This window comes from Opisthocomus hoazin, chromosome 5 (genome assembly GCF_030867145.1).
Source record: "Opisthocomus hoazin isolate bOpiHoa1 chromosome 5, bOpiHoa1.hap1, whole genome shotgun sequence".
NCBI classification, from domain to species: Eukaryota; Metazoa; Chordata; class Aves; order Opisthocomiformes; family Opisthocomidae; genus Opisthocomus; species Opisthocomus hoazin.
This window is the reverse complement of record NC_134418.1, coordinates 33,923,451-33,946,531: the sequence shown is the minus strand read 5'-3', so window position 1 is coordinate 33,946,531 and position 23,081 is coordinate 33,923,451. Positions and strand designations below refer to the sequence as shown.

The 23,081-nt window shown below is 37.1% G+C and overlaps 2 protein-coding genes across 2 annotated transcripts in view; one reads left to right on the top strand and one right to left on the bottom strand.

The window, feature by feature from the left end:
- SEC24D (SEC24 homolog D, COPII component) overlaps positions 1-23,081 on the top strand; it is a 232,051-nt gene that overhangs the window by 46,622 nt on the left and 162,348 nt on the right. The window contains exon 3 of the mRNA XM_075420895.1: positions 5,036-5,084. The gene's annotated coding sequence lies outside the window, so the exon portion shown is untranslated. The remainder of the gene's footprint in view (positions 1-5,035; positions 5,085-23,081) is intronic.
- The window catches only part of SYNPO2 (synaptopodin 2), a 98,996-nt gene continuing 89,249 nt past the window's right edge, over positions 13,335-23,081 (bottom strand). Inside the window, exon 5 of the mRNA XM_009936484.2 lies at positions 13,335-17,651. Within this exon, the coding sequence (XP_009934786.2) occupies positions 17,085-17,651 (567 nt within the window). The 3' untranslated portion in view covers positions 13,335-17,084. The remainder of the gene's footprint in view (positions 17,652-23,081) is intronic.

Sequence of the window (23,081 nt, the reverse complement as noted above, 5' to 3'; positions counted from 1 at the left end):
TTCATGGTAACCATTACCATCCGGTGAAAAGCACTCTACGGAAGGTTAACACAGTAACTGTTTTATTGCTGACATGTTTCAATTGTTTGAAATGCTTTTCCCTGAAAATTATCTATAAAGCAAGCACCTTTTCTGTAAGATATAAAATGAACAAATGAATAGAGGTGATGCAAGTAAAAGAAGCAAGCCATATTGCAAAGCCATCTCATCCAGCCTATCAATAAAGAAAACAAATAGTGTAAACTGTTGCAGGAAAAGTAGTTTATTATAGTGTTGTCAGTAGTCTGACATCTAGATGTCTATATTTTTATTTTCTATTTTGCTAAAACCAGGTGTTCGGTATTATTTCAGTTTGCTCCTCCGTTGTTTGGTACTCTGTACAGTTTATCATCTTGCCTGGGACCTCTGTGTAGTACTTCAGTGGACTTCTGGTTTTACAACCAATGTCAATATTCCTTTAGAATGTCAGGTTTAATTTATCACTTGCTCAATTCTTTCCTCCAGCTGATAAACTCACTATAGTGTAAACTTACTTGAGTATATTTTTTGTTCATATACTTTTTTTAAGCCAAGTAAATTCTCCCAGAATGAAGAACATGCCCTCTTCTGTAATTATAAACTATATTCAGAGGTCATCATCTTCTGAAGTGGAATTTTCTTCTTTTTGTTTATTCATGTTCGGGGCAGAATCTTTTGACTACATGAAGAATATAATGTAACATAACTTCTGATTACTACTTTAACAAGGCCGTAGAGTGTATCAGCATCCACTTTATTATAACTATTAACTAAAAAACATTTTGCTATTTCCCCTTGAAGAAGGTAACAGGTTCTTTTTTTACTAATAAAAAATGTCTCTTCCATCTATTTTATGATTAATCCTTGACCAAACTTTTCCCAGGACTAGAAATACAGAAACAAGATCGTGGTACAGTCTTGCAGCTTCACAGCCACTTGGTATGCCATATCTTGAGTATAAAGCTTAAATTTAAATGTGATTTATATTGACAAACATTCTACCAGAAGAACTGATGACAACTAATGTAAGAGCTACTGCAAGTTCTTGTAATTTTTTCACACGATATTCCTAATTTTCCCTTAAAACATGTCCAAGCATAGGACAAAGTGGGTAAAAGTAATTTAATAAATTTAGTAAATAAATTAATTTCATAGCTGACATATTTTCCAAATGCACTTTCTAAGAAGATTTTCTAAATGTTTTCTACTGTTGTACTGGTTAAGGGTCAGCTAGATATCTTACCACGGGGATGCACTGTGTTATAAGCATTGTAGAACTGTAGCTTTTATGGGCTTTTTGAGTTGTGGGAGTTGCTTGTTATGTTTTCTGTAATGGAAGTATCTGACAAAAAATACTGGCAGATTTACTCGCAGAATTTGAGGCTGTGCCACATAACTTAAATTTCCGTCTTGGCTAGTAAAGCAAACAGTTTTGTGCCGATGATGCTTATTGCCAGTGATGTAAGGGTTAAACTTGTGAGATTCAGAGGTTAAGCTGTAGGTTCAAGTTCTGCCTCCTCTGGCCTGGGAGATGACCTGTGCGTGGTGAGGAAATGGGGCATCCAGTACTTCTACGGCGGTCCCATTTCACTGGAGATACACAACGTCTCCCCAAGCACGGAACACTGTCTGCATCACCTACGTGAGATTTAGACTGTAACTTTGCTACAGGCTTCAGGGACAAGCAAGAGCTTGTTGTCCCCAAGCACAGCATCTCCAGTTCCCTCCTTCGTGCAACAGTGAAACAGTCTGCAACTGCTGTGTCACTGGGAGAGACAGCTTTCTCCGTATCAGCCTGCCGGTGCTCTCACAGCCCCGCTCTGGAGTCGCAGCATTGAAGCCTCTCTGTCCATGGCAGAGGCAGGATGGAGAACATCACCCCTCTAGAGGCTGTTCTCCTTGCTGGGTTGCAGCCTCCAGTAGAAAGGACTCGGATAATTTGACATCCCATTCTTAAGTCCCTGTGTAGGCTGCAATACAGGTTTGAAAGGTGACCCCAGTGACTAGTAGACCCAAGCTAAGAATTCTCTTTCTTGATGCAGACATGTGCTTGAGTGCCTATGACCAGGCACGCAATCCTATTTTACAATAAAAATGGAGAAATGATGTAATACTCCCGCTGCCCTGAGGAAAAATGTTGTGAACATGTCTTACAATCCTGGGAATTGAGGTGATTCTATCCTGGAAACTTTAGCACTCTTCCAAGAGAAGTGTCATCCTAGGTAACAGTGGTTTCTTTCCAAGACACTTGTTCATCTGTGTACAGTTGCTATTTGTAAGTGATTCAGACTAAGGGCTCAAAGTCTGGAGGACCCTTCAATCCTGACACAGGGCAACTGTGCTAACCTTGCTTTATCCTGGGTCGTTGTGGGCAAGGCGGCTCTTGTACTCATTGGTATCACTGAGTTTTAGGCCTAAGTGTCACAGGGAAGATGCTATTCTTCATGAGGTGGTAATATGTCATGCAATGCATACGCTGGTATTGGGTGTAGTAGTTTTTAATTCTTCTGCTTGAACATACCCCTAATGCTATACTGACAACAATATTTTGCTGTAAATTCGAAAAAAATAGGGGAAATCGATTTGTGATTTAAAGCAGCTGAGGTCTCCCACAGTGGCAAAGCTCCTGTTCACTTCGGAGAGAGCAGGATCACTTCTCCTTTCAGAGACATGCCGCGTATTTCACTAAGTACACATTACATAACTTGTCCCACATTTCTTTCTCTTTTTAGTATCCCAGTGTTATGAAAATTATGTTCCCATTAATCATTATAGCTGCTCATCTTTTTCTGTGGAAATAAATTACCCTCTGCTGCCCTTCCTGCACAGGAACATATTTAAACAAAAACAAGTATGTATACATGATTGGTTCAGGGAAGGGAGTGTCAGCTGATGGGGGGCTTTGCTACTGCAAAAGTATGAAACCAGGATTTGTCTCTGTACTCAGTGGATTGCAATGCTGTGTGATAGTGTCACTGGCCAAAGAAGATTTCCCCTTTAGCACATGCATACCTTCTCTGAATGTCACTGGCGCTGCATGCATTCATTGCAGGGAGACCTGCAGTTGAGTCTTAAATGCAATAGTAAATCCTACAGCCTATTGTATCTTATCTACATCTGAAAACACTTTGGTTGGAAAAGCAGTACTTTCTAGAAAGCACCTATACAACTGGGAAAAAACCAGCAGGGCTCTAAATTCCTGTTTGTCACTGACTTTATAGAGACTGTTTTTAGAAAGCATTTAAAATCCAGATGTCTAAAATTACATACGCAGCAACATATTCAGGCTACAAAACAGTGGGCTGGTTTTAAGATATGATGGACATTTATGCATTTTACTGTTTTCAGGTCTCAACGCTTCTGAAAAGTAAGTAATTTTTATTTACACACTTTGAACATGGATTTACTGACTGAACATATCCAACACTGTAAATATGGAGGCTAGGTTATTTTTAGACTTCACAATGTGATACTGGGCAAAAGGACTTTTGTAACAGAGAATACTGGCTACTAAACCACAAACTTGGACCAACATTTTTCAGTAACTGTGTGTTTCTTTTTATTCAGGACATTCATTGGGAAGAGTGAGATAGCCAGTTAAAGGCTGGTTGTAGATGATTCTCAGGGAACAGACCCTATATCTAGAGGTCAGTTTTCTCCAGTGAAGAGATCTGAGGAAAATTCACCCTCAGGACAGACTGAATTTTCTTTTAAATTATATGTAAGGAATGAATTCAGGATTAGTTGTGCATGGAAAATTAGTTCCTTATTTGTCCTCTGAAGAGAGATAAATTTACATTGGTCTTGTGGAAGAGCACTTGTTATATTTTGGAAAATAAATATACACTACAAAAAAGACTGGAAGGTTTAGGGTAAAATAGATTAATTTCATTCAGACAATTAATCACTTAGGAATCAAGCTTTTCTGCTGACCTCTTCAACTTTGTAGTGAGAAATTAAATCCTTGCGTAGTGGAGGCAGCAGAAATTAAGAAGTCATCTAAATAAACCTTCTGGTCATCTTCAGCTGACAATCATATGACCAAAGCAAGTGATGTTCCTTTTGCAGAGTCAGTATTAGCAGAGAAGAAGTAGGGTCTGTTGGGTTTGTGGTTTTTCCAGAATCAGAAATGAGATGTAGACCCCATTTTTGAAGTTACGGTCTGGCTGAACTTGTTTTCTATTTGGTGTTTTCACTATCAAAGAACCTTAAGAGTTTCTGTCTTGTCACAGTTAATTTTGCTGAGGAAAAAGATATGACTTGCCCACCACCAAAGCAGTCTCCCTGTGAAAACGGAGATTCTTCTTTCTGAAACTAAAGCCCAGCTTGAAAAAGATTCAGCACTACTGTTGTTACCATATTAAAAAACAAACAAACAAACAACACCAATCAAATTTCATATATGGGCTTTTTTTTGTAGGGAACCAATTTCTGCACTCACTGGTGCAAATCATTAGCAACCATCTTTAGTGAATTTTCAGTAAATGGTGGTGATGATGTTGCTCTTCTTTGTGACATTTCCAGTGTTTGGGTATTTCCTGGTGATCCCATTATCTTCTAAGTAAACTGGAATGCTTCATGGCTGAAATGTAGAAAGCCTGTAGTGGAGCAGGTGTTCCTCTTGCAAAGTTAGCTTACAAGTACTGAATTAGAAGTACCATTTCTTTGTTGCTGTGTCACCAAGATGAGTCATGACCTTATCTTTCAAAAGTATTGACATTGTTCCCAAACAACTTTACAAGGCTCTGCTTGTCAATATCTAACCTCACTAGGTGAAACTGAATACTGTATCTTTAGCTTAAACAAGCATAAGCCTTAAAACTGTAACACATCACAACTGAAGAAGTGTTACTATATTATACCCCCCAAATATACCTTTCAATTTGACCCCTATGAAGTACAAAATATTGCAGTAGTTTTCAATGTGTAGAGCACATCTGCTATACTACTGTGCAGTTGTTTGGGGGATAATTTCTGTGTGATTCATTCTTGGCATTTCTTCCATTTTTTTCTTTAGCTGTTACAAGAGTCATGCACAGAAGATCCCCCAGGGAGCAGATTGCATAGTAAGTACACATTTTACAGTATTTTTGGAAGGTGTACAAGAGATTGGATACTATTCTTTACCAACTATGATCAACAGCATTGGAAGTAATACTTGCTGGATTACTATATCCAGATTACACCATGATCAGTCTGCCCCTTTCATTTTTTTTTATAAAAAGTAATGTACTGCATCCAAATAATCGTGAATTTAAGTGCACAAGTCTTAAACATGGAGAATCAAAGACCAAATTTTGATCCATAGTTCCATCTTTGCATGGATGGCTGCAAGAAGAAATATTTTAAAATAGGAGAAGGAATATTTCACTCTTGAAACAGGCTTTATCCCTCTTAATGTTGTTGCTCTTACTTCTTTCTTTACAGATTCACTTAGTTTAGAAACATTTCACGACTAATGGGCTTGTTAGATGATTAACAGAAAACAAAACTCCTACCATCTCATATTTTCCACTTTACAAGAATACAACCATGCCATAGATATTTTCCATTCTCAGTCTTGATGTCCTACAGATGTGGAATTAAAACTCCTTGCACTATACGGGAATGCATTGTGGAATTGTACATGCGTGTTTTACTTTACTGAGTAATTTCTCCATTACTTTAGCTACACTGAATGTGGGCATCGTGCCCAGGGGAATAACACTTTCTGTACAACACTTTTATATGCCTTAATTCAGATAAAGCTTATCTGTCAAATCAAATAGAAACTGCCAGCATTTGCAGATTATTTACTTTTCCAAGTTCCTCTTTTGCATAGGATAGTGAACAGAACTAAAAGGAACAAGGAACTATTGAATGCAAAGGTCTGGAACTTCAAGTTGTCTTTGTAGTTCCATCCCCCTAGAAAAATATACTGCAAGAATAAAAGTCATTGTTGCAGGACTTAGGGCTATTTTGAATGGAGAACTAGGAGCATAAAGCCTGTTGCCCCAGAAATGTGGACTCCCTTTCATCTGAACTCTGACAGATGCTATTCTTCTATGTCATTTCACTAGGACAAAAAATATGTATAGTGTAGAGAGTACACACATAAATACAAAGGCTGAAAGTTTTTTTCCTAAGGAAATATTTATCTTGCTGCTATGATATTTGATTTAGAACAAATGGACATGATGGGCAGCCCTAGGAAAGAAGAGGCATGGTTGAATGATATTTTAGGGAGGACAGATACAGTGTTTTTGATTCTTGCACTGTATTGTATTTACTGTTAGAAGTGAAATTAAAATTAACAGCTATATAATACTGTCATTATCCTATCTGGAAGTGGAAGACAACTTGGGCATGGATGGCAAGGAAGCTGGAAACACTAAAGTCTGCATGATTTTTGACAGTCCACATAATGCATTTTAATTATGCCAACACACTTCTCTTTCTCCAGTCTATGTTGTGCCACTTACTCTCAGTATCTTGAATGGAAATGGCTGATATTTTATATTGTGTCTGCAGTGGCTGGAGTTTGTGGACATGTATTCACATAAACTTAGTATGCTTGTTGGTTATCCTAAGGCTGTTCCTTGCTACTCTAATTTTAAGGAAGATTCACTAGCAATGGGCGTGTTCTTTTCCATGTACTTTCTGTCTCTTTTTTCATTAGCATTGCTAATTCATTATAACAGATTTTTTCTTTAAGCTTTTTGTTTGTAAAAATACTCTGCCAGCAAACTGATTTTGTCTATGTTTATTATTGTGCCACCTGTTTAGAAGCAGAGGTTAACTGTTAACTCCGCTTTGTTGAGAAAGAAGTAGCAGGTTTGACAAGTTTTACTTGTTCATTTTTAAATTAATTATGCAACTTCTTATTAAAGCAGTTTTCGAGGAGTCACAAAAGAAATGCTTACACCATCTACAGTGACATATTTTTTTATGTATGTCACCTTCTCCCCGGGTTAAAGAGACTCCTGACATAAATATACCTCGTGTTGATTAACTATCTTCATTTGGTGCCTTTGAATACGGCTGTGTTATTCTTTTCCTTTTAGTGGCACAGCTGAGCACCTTGGTAGCAGCTGAGTGTATATTTTACATTGGTGTTAGGACAGGTACAAAAAAATATGTGCTCCTTAATAATAGACATCATCAAGACCATCTGAGTCTTAATTATTTAAGACTGAAGACATTGCCAGTGATGATTTGATACACTGGCTCATGGGGAGGCTCAAAGATTCTGATTATTTGGATGGATTTTGTTGGCTTCATTATAGACTTTAAGTGACACTAGAGTGGCGACATGGCAGAGGACAGGTACGTCCTTATGATAAGACAAATGCAGACTCCCCTTCTATTTCTTCTGTTTTTTTAAACTAATCCTTCTACTGCCCTTTGCAGTTAATCCCTGTTCACCCTGCTGTGGTTACTATCAGTAAACAACTCCAAAGCCTTACATTCTCTGTCACAGAATTTGGTGGATTTTGTCTGGCAGACTGGGCCATAACCTGATCAGTCTGTTGAATTACTACATTGTTTCTTCAAAGGATTTGGAGATTCCTTGCTGTTTCTTTTCTGAGCTGTAAGAATGCAATTGTGCTGGTTGTTAAGTATGCACTACTACTATAAATAGTTAGTGGATCATAGGTGAAGGTAAGAGCCAGGAATGCCTGTGTTGAAGTCCAGTGTTACCATTGTCTCAACAGCCTTGGGCAATTCACGTGCTCTTTCATTGTCATATTTTCTTCCTTTTGTACAATGAGATAATTACATCTATCCACCCCATGGTGTTGAGGTCAGGAATGATTAGCTAGTATCTGTGTGGTGTCATTAAATAGTGCTGTATGAATACCTCCTATATCATCTTATTTAGTTCAAACTGTGAAGTTTTATGGCATTTAAGTTCCAATTCTGCCACAGCTTATATTTGGGCTAGCTGATAATTACATTGTTTGGCGTCTGGTGTCCAGACTGATCTCCTTTAACTGTACCAGATCTTCTCTATTGAAATACAGACCTTGTTAGGGAGATAATATACCATACAGTATATTAGCTTATATGGTTTGTGTACCGTTGCCCTCTATTGGGAAGCACAAGATTTAGTTAAAGTGCTTATCTTGTTTTAAGCTTCAGAGTTGGCCACTGAAAGAATTCACCAAACATTTCTTCAGTAATTAGAGTTTTGAGAAAGGCAATTGCTTTGTCAGTGGTTGTGCGCTTCAGGATCTTCTCCTTCCTCAGCCATTAACAATGATTAGATTTCACTGGTAATGAAGATTTGCAGATAACTTTAGATATTGCTGTTCACGTATACTGACTTAGCAATTCAGCCAGCTAAGTTTTGTGTCAGATTCATCTGTGTCTTCATCAACTAAGGAAACAGGAACATCTAACAGCTACACCCTAGCACAACCAAAAAACACAGCTCAAGTTTTGGAAAAAAACATGAGAGAGAGAAAACATCATAATATTCTATAAGTAAGTTTGAAGTGTTTAGTGACAAATTGATCATCTTTTAGCAGAAAATAAATGAAATTCACTAGCCAGTTTAGTTATTGCAGCTAAGTACAGGATTGCATAGAGGGTCTCCACATTGCTGAGTGTCCATAACATACTAGTCTGCTTAGCTCTTTCATAAAAGAGGATAACAAGTAGTCTCTTTGATTTTACTTTTTTACTGGTGGGATACGCCAGTGTGACTTGGTCAGGGTATGAAGTCTCCAGTGGCAGAAAGACATCATGGAATAGCAAGTCTGTTTAGAATACTGCTTAGCACTGTTGTCTACTAGCTTGTCTTCGCTCTGTTATCTTGTACTCCCCCAGCTGTCTTTCTGTCTTTCTGTCTGTGCTAGACATTGCATGACAGGGACCAGAGTCAAGGTGTTCCAGAGATCGCATCCGTCCCTAAAATGCAGAGGGGAAGTAGACTCATGGAAACCTATGATGTCCTACAGTCTAATATATAAATATCTTTCTGCTTCTCTGTTAACGCATGATTTCTTGGGGTTTTTTTCCCTTCTCGCTCTCTGCCTATCTCACATCTTTTGTGGTCTGTGAGCATTCTGTGTATATGTAGGTGAATGTTCATTACAATGTACTCCCTAATTGGTTTAACTGTGCTTTCTCAGGAGGTATATATGCTTTGCCAAAAAAAGTAATGCACCTAATACACACCATAATATCTGAAAGGGACATCATGAATAATGGCAAAAATTTAAAACAGGAGAAAGTAATATCAAAGTAAGACACAAACAGCCAAATTAATATCTGGGAAAAAAGTTACAGCGTGCCTTGGAAATGCCCTTAATCCTCACTGTAGTTGTGAACTTAATCCTAAAGCACTTTTGTGTTCCCTGCTCTCTGGTACACAGTTTATGACAGAGCATTCGAAGGAGTAGAAACCATTATAAAGGTCACCAGGAAAAATAAAGCTGCTGTTGCTACTGTCCAAATGTTGTCCATCCAAACATCTACTAGCTGCCATCTAAACCTGTATTTATACTGCAATTCATTTGAGATTAAATACAAAGGAGTCACATCTGACTCCTGTAATACACATCCAAAACACAGGGATCTGTATCTAATTCTGCCAGGGTAAACAGCAGCTTATTAAAACACAGGAAGAGATGACTAATGATCTGTTCCTTTGAGAAGCCTTCATGTCACTTTTGAAAAAGTATCAACCTAAAGTTCAAGATCTTTATGGCTACCAAATTAACAACAATCATCTCTTCCCTGTCCTTGGATGGATTATATGGTTCCTTGATGATCCATATCGCAAGTACAGAAATATCCAATCTGACCTCTGCAAACCTAGATGAGTTTGGAGTGGCACAAGTATGTGTCTGGGCTCCTGCGACTTCATTTCTCATACCAGATCAAGTCTGGCTAGATGAGGAGCAAATTCAGGCGCAGCACTGCATTAGCATGATTATATAGCTTCTGAGACTGAGCTGGCATTGCACACCCAGGCAGCATGGTTTCAGAGCTATTAAGTCCTCTCAGAATTTGTTGTACCAGGATATACTAGAAAACAAAAACACCTCAGGTCCAGAAACAGAGGCATGTATTCTGTTTCTTTGTTTGCTAAGTTGCCTTATTATTTTACTATCTAGCTTAATGCAGACTTGCTTGTAACTTAACCGTTTACTTATCCTAATGGGACCAAAATAACAATCTCACTTCCCATAATAGCTTCAGCCTTTTTAAAAAATAATTTACATGCCAAAGATTTTGCAATGCTTGTACAGAAGAGATACCAGTATATGTAGAAAGAAAAAAAGTGGGAGGTGTATAATCACCCATCTTCCAGCACTCTCCACACTGTCAAAAACTCTGTGATCCTAATCTGTCCAAATATCCTGTAGACTTAGCATGCAGTCCAGCTATTTTAGGCATTTATTTGGGGATGGAGTTAATTTCTTTTGAAGAATGCCTCTCCACATTGATTACACAGGGCCAAAGCAGTAACTTGAGCCTCAACAAAGATAACTGTCCATACTTCTCCACACTGCAAAGACCAAGTTAGATGTTAGAAAATCTGTTTAATGCCTGTTATTGTTTTGTGAATGACATTTTTAAAACTATAGGCTTCAAAATACTACAGAACTGCTCACACCAGTTCGGCCCTTGTGAATTCATGATCAGTTGTGTTTTGTAGTCCTGCACATTTCTATGTGAGGTGAAATCCTTGCTCTGCTGACATCAGGGGTAAAGTAGTAAAGCTCCTGTTAACTTAGCTTGGGTCAGGATTTTGCTCCATGTGGTCAAGGGATTTTTGTTGCCTTGTTGTTCTGTTCTTGGTGTTTCTTTGAACTGCATTTTTTTCTCAGGGTATTCCTATTCAGTAGGTAAATCTATCCATTTCTACTATGATCTTTTTATTTTACTTTGCTACCACATGGAATATCTCTTGGAGTTTTAAACTGCCAGGGGAAGTAAGGAATGGTGGAAATCTTCACAGAAATAGTGGAGAAAATAATTTAGGACTTTCACATAAGATGTGAAGTTATGTGGATCCGCAGTGGGGAATTTCTTGGAAACTAGAAAAGTTATCTATTTGTTTCTCGTCTTTTAAAAAAATGGCATCTAAGACAATTCTTTTGTGCATGCAAGTAATTCACCAGGGTGCTTCAGTTTAAGCTCTGCATTCCAATATGCAAACTATTTAACAGGCAAGAGATTTCCATTTAACTCTAAATATTAACTGTCCTGAACAGACCTGAAAATCAGAGTAGCTGATGAGCACCTGATCAAAAAAACTATGCACTATTTATGCTTATAGGCTTTTCTGTTAGAAAAAATTATTAGAAATACAGAAGAGTTGAGCATATGCTGGCTTTATGTTGATTTGTGTTTTCCAAAAATTACTGTTTTTTTGAGATTGAACTCAAGTGCAGCCATTAATAACAGGAAGTGACTGGTTAAAACTAACATGACTTAGCAAATTGTTAACAATAGTGAAAAGTGGTAATTGTTTATAACTGCCATAGTCCTGTGAGATTGTCCGTGCTGGGAAAAGATACCAATGCATCTATTATTCTGATTCTGAATGCTGTAAAGCTGTTTATTTTCCATTTTTTCCTTGGGCAAATTCTGCTTGTCTACAGCCTGCTTAAAATTATTGTTTACAACATACAAAATTATTTATCCAGCTATTAGCATATCTTTCCTTAGGTTTCTTTATCTATAGGGAAAAAAATAATTATGAACCTCTGCACTATTTGGACAAAATTTTCTTCAGGTTTTGGTTTATTTTAAAGATGAAAATAGATCTAGGTATTTTTAATAGCTAGGGGTTTATCAACACCTTCTTTTCTATACATGTCACTTATATTGTAACCTTCCAGGTGTTTTTGAACTGTACCGCAGCACAGTATGTTTTCCTAGTTCTCTATTAACATCTAATAATTAACCACTAGATTCCTTTCTCCAGGGAAAAAAATCAACTTAGGTGTGCATGCACACAAACACTCCCGAGGTCATTTTGTTTTGAATATAAAACACTTGAGTATTTTTTGTAGGATTGAAAATGTGTGAACAAACACCAAACATTTTACAGCATATTGCGTTGTTTCTGACTCAGCAGCAACACAAGACTCTTGTTTTAAATCTGATAATATTTCGAATGAACAATGTAAAAGCACTAACATTCAATTTGAGGAAAACTGGGTGCTAGCCTGGAAACATCCAGCTAGCTTTCTGGACTTCAGGTTACTCGTTACACCAAATACTCATTCCACCAGATTCCTATGCAGTAATTGAGCAGTCTGCCACACTGCAGTAATTTTAAACTCTCTTAAATGTTGATGAATGCACCAGAAAATCTAGGGCATTTCAAGAAACCCAAAGTATGTTCTTCGGAGGGTAAAACACGATACTAAACCAATGACTGTTTGCCTGTGTAGTGAGATTTTTAATGTGTTGCAGATTACTGAAGTCAAGGGAGTTATGTTAAGCTCTGAATCTGATTTATGCTTGCTTTCTTTCTTTACGATGTATCTGAGAACTTACCAAAGAAGATTGAAAATGTAAACATGAAAAGGAATAATACTGAATATCTTAGAACCTTGTAAACCCTTTGTAGAGCAAAGCTATTAAAATGCTATTGTCAAGCTTTACCAGTTCCCCAAGTTTTACATGCATCAATCATTTTTCTTGTATTGGGTGCAAAATCCTGCACGCTTTATGAATACAAAAACTGTTTTGTGATTTGTTTCATGTAAGTAGTGAAAAGTTGATCTGGCTTTTCACAGATAGATTGTACATGCTGTCTTTATTTCCTTACAAGCTAGTCACTCTAATAGGCTGAATAGTGTAAAGACCGGGTTCGCAATTTGTTGTCAATATTTATTTCTGCTTTAAATAGTACGTTTCAATTAAGAATAAATAATAAGAGAGTACAGCAATGCAGCCCTTATGAACAAACTTGAAGAACTAAACAGAGGTTTAGATGCACGTAAGGTAGACAAGTAATTATAGTAAGTAGAAGTTAGCTGCAGGTTTTTACGGTGAGGATGAAAATGTTCAGATAAAAACTGCTTTGACCCTATTATTTTACCTGGGTAGATTGTGCTTCACTTCCTTCCTCTGCTTAGTCAGTATGAAAATGAAATTCTACTGAATTTGACAAGTTGCCATTTGACCTGGTGTTGATTTAAGCTTCTAGAACCTCGTATCAGCACAAGGTCACTGACAGGCAAAGTCAGTGAATCTAAAAATGGTGCAGAAAAAGAGATTAGGCTTTACTTGGGTTCAGATTATTTAAACAAACAGACAAGAATTTAGGGAAAACAAAATTGTGTTTCTCATCTGATTGGTCAAATCACTTTATTAAATGATACACTTTACATCTCTGGCATGCACTCTGAAATAAAGTGTCCTTTGCAGTGAACAAAAAGTCTTTGAAAGTGAAAAGCCTTTTAAAAAGATAATACAGTCTGTTGCTACTAGGCAGAAATGCAATGTGAATAGATATTTGGTTGTGTTAAACCAAAATGAAAACAAATTATGAACAGGAGCTGTGAACATCATCATCTAACATAACTAAACTAAATTTTCAGTTATACTGTGTATTCAGATACTCTGCATATTAACAGAGACACCTCTGAGGGTGAACACAAAACCAACGTATTTAAAATATCAAGAGATTTTTTCCCTCACATTTACCGCGCAGATCTGTGCATTCAAAAACAAATGTGAGAAATACTTGCATTAATATATTCAGAATTCACGCATAACAATCACAACTATGCGATAGAAAGATGCTTTGCTAGTGGAGGAATGAGGTGAAGAACAGAAGGTGAAAAATGCTGTGTGGTTCTTCATAATGCTCTGTATGCATGAACATTTCATTTAGTAGTCTGGGCGTGCTGCTTCCATTGAAATCAGTACATTGTCTCAATCTGTTTTTAGCCTGATTTCCTTTGTAAACAGGGCTATGTGATCTGTCTGAATGCATGTGTGTATGTCTGTCCTCCCATTAATAACTTTGAAAATGTTTATTTGTTTAATTTCTATGTGGCAGTGGAATAGATCGCAAAGACAACCCATTGCCCACAGACTTTGTAAAAATAGACAGCTGGGTGGAGGACGTATACACTTACCAGTGTTGCTATTGAGGGAAATGCTGCAGTGTGAACTCATTCCTTATTAGATATGAGAGAATCCGTATGGGAAAGAGAACTAGTGAATCCTCAGCAGGAGGCAAAAAACCATCTGTACTAGATTATGTTAAACACCCAAGTTAATCTATGATAAGATATGAAGCCTCAAGAAACTCAACGTCAGTAATTCTCATGTTCACAGAAGTACTTAATGATGAATTCCTTTTTTGTGACTGGAAGAAAATTACAAGGCTACACTTTAGTTTTCTCGGGACATTGACAGAAAGTCAGTGATTCTGTCTGAAACTCTCTGATTCTACCATTCTTACATGCTTGTTGCATATTTGGTGAGGGAGGCGGTTAGAGTTTGATCCTAGAGTATATTTTTCTGTATTGCTATGTGAGCACAGCATTAAATCCTTTTTAATATCACTTGGTATCATAATTTTTTTTGTAATATCAAAATTCAAAAATATTTTTGGCAAGTTTTAATAGCACGTACCTTAAAATTAAGCATACATTTCCTTCTGATAGATGTATGGCCTTAGAATTCACAACATTAGTTTCAGTGAGGATTCAAAAGTTAGGCATCTGATTCTGAGAATTAAAGTAGTTGTATTGAGTAAAAATATGCCTTACTGCGAACTCGTTAATCTTGTTTCCAGTTTAACAATGTAAAAGATACAGTTCAAAACAGAAACCTGAACTTGACTTGGATACAGAGGATCATTTTATTATGCTAATATGGACCACAGTTCAGCAAAATATGTAAGCATTATAGAATTTTTGGAATGTAGGCCTTCTGTGAAATACACATGACCTAGTGTGTTTGATGACTTTGAATTACAAATTTTACTGAATTTCACTTTGAATTATAATTTCACTGAAATTAAGTGAAAACGTGACATGTACTTCTGGGCAGATAGGCCTGGACCCAAAGAGAAGCCCTTAAGGCCGATGGGACTACCACAGTCCCATTGGTTTCAGTGGGAATATTCCCAGTCATGATAAAAGGGGACATTATGGGACTCAGCAGAGAAAAATGTATTTTTGCCTGTGTGGCAGAAAAATTTACTCTGATTATGTGTGTGTATGACTCTGAGGTACAAAGCTCACTTCCCGGCATATCATGGCAGCCTTGTTTATGCAATTTTTCTGCATCATCTTTTCTTTGCAAATTCATAATTTCTGAAATTAATTTCTAAGGTGATAAAGCAATATGATCCTAGTTTAAAGATTTACACCTCCCATGTCTTCATTTCCTGCTTGTTCAATTACTAGTTGATTTCAGGGAGACTTCTGTTTGACTAGAGAATTACTGCCAACTTAAACTCACTAAGGGTATATTTTTCATGTAATTATTTGCTTTTATGGGACTTTCCAGCTCAGCTGAGCCTGGGTTTAATTTTCTTCTTTCCTTTTTACCAATTATATAATAGCTATAATGGAAAATTCTTTGCAGAAGGGAATATTTTGTAATACATTCTTTCTTGCAGCATACATGTTTTAGTCCTTTCTAATCTAACCAATTTACTCACAGCTGACAACCTTATTGAAACTGAGGATAGTTAACAGTGCTTCTGCAGTAATTTTAATTGACTGTGTTTGACAGATCCTTGAATAATGTCCCACAAAACGAGGAGGATGCAGAGCACTTTGTAAACCTTCGGGTATTCATCTAATGTTTTAACAACATCTAAACTACCCAAGAAGCTTGGAATGCATGTATTTTTAGCCACACATTTATATTGTTTAAATAAGTTGTAAATGCAAGATATGTATCATCAGCAAAAATTATTTACCATCTCTTCAGATACATTAAGGTAGTTTAATTGCAGCCAACCATCCAAATATTTGCTACTCGTACTAGACTCATACCATGTAACACATGTCATAAACCCTCTTTCACATACCAATTTCTATATAGAACAGGTGCTGTTCTTGATTAACAACTTATCTGTGTCTTCCAAACCGAGAACACAAATCAAAAGCTTTCTAAACATTGAGCTACCTAGGTACTAAAAATAACTGCCCAGCCAGTCAGATTACCAGACACTGTAGCAGTAAATGTTCAGCAAGTAGAGCACTTCACAGAGAAATAAAGGCTGTTCGGCCTCTGACTTGTTCGATAGTTTATTACAAAATTGAGTTGCAATCCAGTTTAAATTCACTCTAAATATTTTCCTCATCCTTTTTTCTGTTCAAGTATCATGGTACTGTTCTCTATTAATAACACCTTTCTTCCTGTTGTGTTCAGATTATTTGATCAGTTAAAATATGTAAAACTTCATCAAAAGTGTCTTGAAATCCATCTGAAATGGATGACTGCATAAGATTGCATACAACATGTTGTGGGGATCCAGATACCATGACCATAGATATATTTTAACTGTTGCCACAGTAAAAATATTCATTGATTTACTTTGCTAGCTCTTTCTAAAAATGCAGGAAAGAAAACATATGGCAAGTAAGATAGTGCTTCGAAGTATTCCACTTCCATTGGAACTTCCCCGAGTCTGGTTACATCTAGTACCTTGGAACTCAGATGTCAAACATACCCAGAAAACCTACAACAGCTTCTAAAACACTTCTTGCCTTTAAAATGCCCTTATTTTGCTTTTTTTTTTTTTCACATTAACTTAACTGCAAGCATTTGTGCTGTCTCTGCCTAGATCCTTACCAGAATTTTGTACGGAGCACGCTGGTTGCCCCACTTTCATCCCACCCCTCACTCCAAGAAATGTGTATTTTTGCCTTTTGACGAACCGAACAATCTTAGCTTATGTATAAAACTGAGTCTATTCTAGAGGCTGCTAGCCCTGCAGTCATGCAAAAACTGTGCTCCATCCAATTTTGCCTCCTCATTTCTTTAGTTCAGAGATGGTCAGGCCATCAAGAAACTTTCCTTCTTCAACTCAAATCTAAGGTTTGTAAAGCTGGAAGAAGGGAAAATATGCCAGGCCCTTCAGCTGCTCATGTTGGACGCCTCCATCCCCTTGGCAGTGGATTGTAGTTTGAATCAGCTGTTGACAAGCAATAGTCAGACCTCGAATCCATGGACATTAAATCAGGATCTGTTCTGGACCGCTGACTGCAGTAAGCGTACTGCAGCTGAGACCCAGCGTACGTGGTGGCACTTGGGGCAGATAGGGAGGTTTTCAGGGCTGATGTAATACCTGATTGCTTCCCTCCTAATACGGCTATGCTACCACTTGGGGCTGGAGGCTCATAAGAAACTTTTTGTTTCCATTCATCAGGTGGCTCAGGAAGTGTTTTCCTGCGAGCAGCTGATACTACATTAGCAGCAATGGATTCCTGCATATTTTGGGGCCCAAAAGCTTCATCCACTAGGCCAAGAGGGGATCTTGCCGCTGCTTCCCAGGGAGTCAGTCTCTTGCCAGGCCTGTCGGCTGCTGTGTCTGGCTTGCTGAAGTAGTCAGGGGAAGGCTGAAATATCAGAGGAGAAGTAGGAGACATGGCTTGAGAAATGAATGAAGAAGGTCTCCCAGGAAGTGATAATGAGCGTCCACTGCTTCTTCCCTAGGAAAACAAAATACCGAATATAGTTACAGTTATTCAACAACAAAAAAGAAAGCCCCTCTCTTCACTTCCATATTGGAACAACAGACTGTGAAAGCACATGACATCCTGGCAATCGCTTTTTATGTCTATGGGTACTTCTTAATACTTTAATGCAAAGAGAGGAGGTATTAAAAGGGAGGCAGAGAAAGAAACAGGAACAAAGACAGAGCAAATTGAATTTTGAAGGGAAGTAAATAGACCAAAGAGAGGCTTTTACTGAAAAGGTACAATTACGTTAGCAACTGTGCAGCTTTTCCACTACTTCGCTGGAGTGCCTTATTCTGAAAAGACCATTCTTAATAATGAAAAAGTAAGTCATGTTGTGACATTTATCTGTGTGTTTCCAAGATTCTTTCTAACGTGCAGGCATAGCCTAATTTATTTGATAACAGTCTCTGTCTGAGCACGTATCTTTGGCAATCTCCTTTTAAGAAAGGCATTTCTTACTCTGAAATTATTAGACTTATCCTAGTTTTCACTTTCCAGAGCACAAAAATGAACACAAACAATTAAAGTCGTTAATGCAATCATTCACTTAATATCCTTACAGGATGCTACTTAGCCTGGCTTCTTTAAAAGGCAATGCCCTCAAAATTTCAGTACATTCCGACCCATTTGTAGATGCAATCCATTCATATTTGTCAAATCCTAATCTTCTTAGTAATGCAGCACTTTTTGCAACAGAAGCTGTGTTCATGAGAAGGTTCTGCTGCAACAGTCATTTGGCAGCGGACGCAACAGGTACAGTATATTCCCCAAGCCAGACCTGTTCTTTGTGTTACACAGACAAATTACATTGTTCTTACTGAGTAGCCTCTGTACATGTGGTTCCTAAACTCATTGATTTACACCCACTGATTCATATCCTGAGGTTTAAATGTCTTTAACTCTGAAATCCGGTGTGAAATTCCAGGCTCTTTTGCCAGAAGCTTTGGTAGAATTTCATTCAAAGAACATTGGCCTGTGGTATTTTTCCTAATTAACTTCCAAAACATAAAATACCATGTGCACAATCTAGATACCAGCCAACAGGTATCTGATCATAAGAAGGTGTAGCTTATCTAGCAAAGATTCACATAGAAATGTCATGTTTTATAGGCTTTTCTGTCACAGGATCTTCGTGCATTTACAAAACTTAGAAGACTTCTGCTTAACACAGGCTTTTAAGTTATGTTTTAATATCAGCCTTGTCTATGAGAGATGGAAACTGAGAAGGAGACTGCTGATTTCATTATTTTCAGTCAGTTTGGTGGTGCTCAGTCTGAATCTCTTAAAAAAAGTGTAGATTGACACACAGAGGTTATGTAATGAGGGTTTTGATGAGTTTCACAAATAACGCTTTATAACAGGACTATCCTTTCACCTTAGTTATGACCAGCTATTCCCACTTTGCAGTTCCAGAGAGAAAAGTCCCCAACATTATTAATCCTACCCCCAAATACTTACGGCAAATTTTCGTGAGTTTCTACTCTATCCAGAAAAAAAAAATACTTCATTTTGGGCAACTTAGTTAATTTTTAAAAATCCTCACTTAAACCTTGAGATGATCAAACATAAAATGTGGCTGATCAGATCATCAGATAAAGACAGATTCCAGCTGAGTACTCTAAGATGGTACCATAGAAAAAACAAGAATTGTCCATTTGGAAGGTAAGTGAATAAAAGAAAATATAAAACTTTTTTCCTATAGATGAAGTTATATACTGTCAAGAATGGATTAAAGTTTCTCCATATCTTCACCCAATGGGAGGGGTTTCTTTTTCTTACCTGGAAAATAAAAGTCCAGGTAATAGCTCGTGCCTGGGGAAAAAGAGTGGCAGACCCAGACAGGCCAGTCGGAAAACTTCTTCCTCCAATGCATTACGATTTCTTTCTTCATCAAATCCATAGAAAAGAGCTTATTCAGCAAGCCTGGTTAGTGCATTTGGTTTAAATTATTGGCAATAATAATTTTTTTTAAAGTGCAAAATCGAAATAGGTATGCAAATTGAGGTACAGTTTCTATTAGAAATTAATCTGATAACCTGACCATGAAACTAAGAAGATAAGGTTGTACAAAGGGAAGAAAAAGTTAATCAAACATGTTCACCTAGTTAGTCTACCCGTGTTAACTAGTCTCAGGAGGGTTCTAGAACATTGTCTGTACTGAGTAGACAGCACATTTCCCCTTTATCTAATGGAGATTCCAGTTCCAAGCCCCATGAGTACTTTGTAGGATTCCAGAGATGCAGAGGGAAATGATACTGTTGAATGAATTGTTGCATGAAATATGTGACATTTCAAGACAGTTAGATCAAGATACTGTTTAGTCTGTCATGTTTAGAGAAAAACACCAGCATTCATCAAGTTGCAGAAATATCTTTTTCGCCTAACCATTAGTGATAAAGCGGGAGCTAATTTTCTTTGACAGAGTTTAATCAGAGAATGATGAGTTATCAAGTGTATTTCACTATTAGTCTAACAAAATGGGCCATTCTACTATGTTATGAAGGTAGAAGTTGAACTTATAAAAGCAGAAATAGCGTAGACAAAATTAAATGTTCACGTTATAGTGAGTTCTAGATTTTTTTAGTACGGGTGTTAGATCAGACTCAACAGAAAATCAAGGTAATTCATGGAACATAATATATTATTCTATGATGATGTAAATGATTCTACAGATAGTTTTGTTATCATATAAGGCAAAGTAAGAGAACTGGCAGAAGAGAACTAAAATGACCTCATAGAAAAAGCCTCTGTATGAATCAAACAATACAATATACAGGAACTAGCACCGAGTTTTGATGACCAGATTTGGGGATGAGTGTTTTACTGGCTTGAGAAACTCCTATGTCCTCAAGTTGGGACAAGTGTTTGTACTTCAAATCATATCTATCCACAGCACCTCTAATGTCCTGTAAATCATAAATTCAACATGTAAAGGTGGTTGTAGAAAAAGCAGAATTGCAAATATTGGTAAGCTGGAGAATATTATTGTATCTTTTGAATTGGTTCTTATTAAAAAGAAATCAAATAATGCAAAATACTTTGGATATGGAAGATTATAATCTGATAGGCAAATCAAAATTTTTCTCCATTTCGGTATGAAATTCTGCTCAGTTTATTAGCTTTTGTGCAGCATGGGTCTGTATTTGGCTAGAATGTTAGGCCTGGCAGGAAGAGATGCAGTCAGCAAACTGGAACATCAGTAGTGCCTTTGGAATGAAGGTTATACTGAAATTTCTTGTATTCATTTTTTATTTTGTTTTCAACTTTAGTCAGGCTCTCGGGGGCAAAATGACTGGGTAAAAATCCAAATAGTTCACAATGTCTCATGAAGTGAAGAATGTGTCATTATGCAAGGATGGCTTTCCTTGGCTCTGGAGAGGATTACTCAGTTATCACTCTATTGGGTGAAAACATCTGTGATGATAGATTTTTTTTCAATGGATTTCAATTTACAGACTGCCAGCTAACCTGCAGCAACTGTAACAATTTACCCAACTATTGAGAGATTGTGCCAATTTATCTGGAAAACAAATTTCCTTAAAAGTTGATAAATATTCTCCTTTTCTACCTCAGAACCCCAAGATAAGAATAGTTATTTCAAGTATTGTCCATTTGCCAAAGTACCATTTGAAAGCCACTGGCTTTCAATTTTCCAGAGCAGCTTCTGCATTTTTTTTCATTGGTCTCTTGGATCTTGCATATTTATGTACATTTCTAGACTTCATCTTAATAGCCATCATCTGATAGACTTCATTCTGGCAGGAAAACAGACCAGGTTATCCAAAGAATGCCCCAGTGGACGGCTTTGTTGGGTGCTAAGTATCTTGTTTGGAGACTAGATACAATGGGTAGGGTGAACACATTCAGTAAGATCTGTATCACTGAAGATAATCAATCATTACTTCCTTCTGGGTGATTGTTCAACCCACATCCAAATCACAGCAACAAAGTTGCAGCTGCAAGAGCAAACTGTCAAACTGTGGCACTGTCAGCTGGATAATTCTCATCTGTAGGCAGTTCTTTAGCATATTTGGTCCTGTTTTGATATTCCTGGACCAGTCAAATTCTTCTCCTTTCCCACTTGGTAGCTTGTATTTAGATGCAGTCCTGATGATAGGCTGGTTTTTAACTTGCAAACTCTAAAATGTGAAATTGTATATCTATTTGCTGTAGATTTGGTAAAGTAAAGATTAACCTCTCCTTCCATGAAGGAAGGGCTGAACAGTGTGTGTTTTTAACTAAGAGTTATCTTTTGGGATTGTGAGAGGACAAAATCTGCAAGTGCAAATAGTGTTCCAAATGATTTACTTGGAAAAAGGCTGAAGTACTCTGTCCATTCATAAGGGTCTGAAGGAATTTAAGGAAAAAATTAAGAGAGAACCCCACTTACTTACTGATTTCCACTTACAATGTTGTTTCTGGCTGTCTGACTTCTGATGGGGAGAAAGAGCAGACCAATAATTTCTGAAGGAAGAGGCTATTGATAGAAGAAGCTGGCTGAATTCTCTATATTTCCCAAAGAGAAAAAGTCTAACTATGCTGAAGGTGGGCAGAAGAGGGTTTGAAGGCTCAGAAGAGAGAATGAAACAAAATTTTGTATTAATTTTATTTTTAATAAATCTGTGAAAATTAAATATCAGTTTTGACCTGAAACAATGCTACTAAGTTTTGTAAAGTGGCTGCAACTTGAAGCAGGTATAACCCTTTGGATTCAGAGGAATATTTTTCTAATTTTTATGTCTCTCACAGAAAATTATTTCATTTCTTTCATCACCCATAGAAGAAATACAGCAAATGCATCAGTTACATGCAGTATGCCATCATGCCGCAGTGTTTACCTTAAGGAAGAGAAATTGAGTCTCTAAGCCTACTGACTGCTAAGATTGTTATGGTAATATCTGTTGTCATAAAAGCAATCCAACAGCACCCTGTGCAGCAGATTCTTGTACATTGCATAGTGACATACTAATTTATTAAGTTAAAAAAATTAGAGTATTTCTATCTACCCCAACTTTATTCTGAAATTGAAGAATCTTTGGCTTCAGTATATGTAATGTCACATGTTTTTTCACACTGCAGTAAACAGGTTTTAAGCACTTGTAGAAAAGCATGATTTTGCTAAAATATAAATGTATCTTAAATACAGGAACTGAGAGATGATCAATATTGCCTTGTTTTCACTGCAGTTAATTTTTATTATCGGTAGTGGTGCTCCTAGACTAAAAGTCTAGATCTGAACATTGCTAAATTCAAAGTAGATCTGTATTTGATACTCATATATCATACTGATTTCTGTCACTATTTTCATGTTCAGTCCCTTCAAACTAACAAACACAAACTTTGGAATTAAGGCAACATTTATTCACTAGAATTCATCATTCATTTTCTGGACAGCAGCAG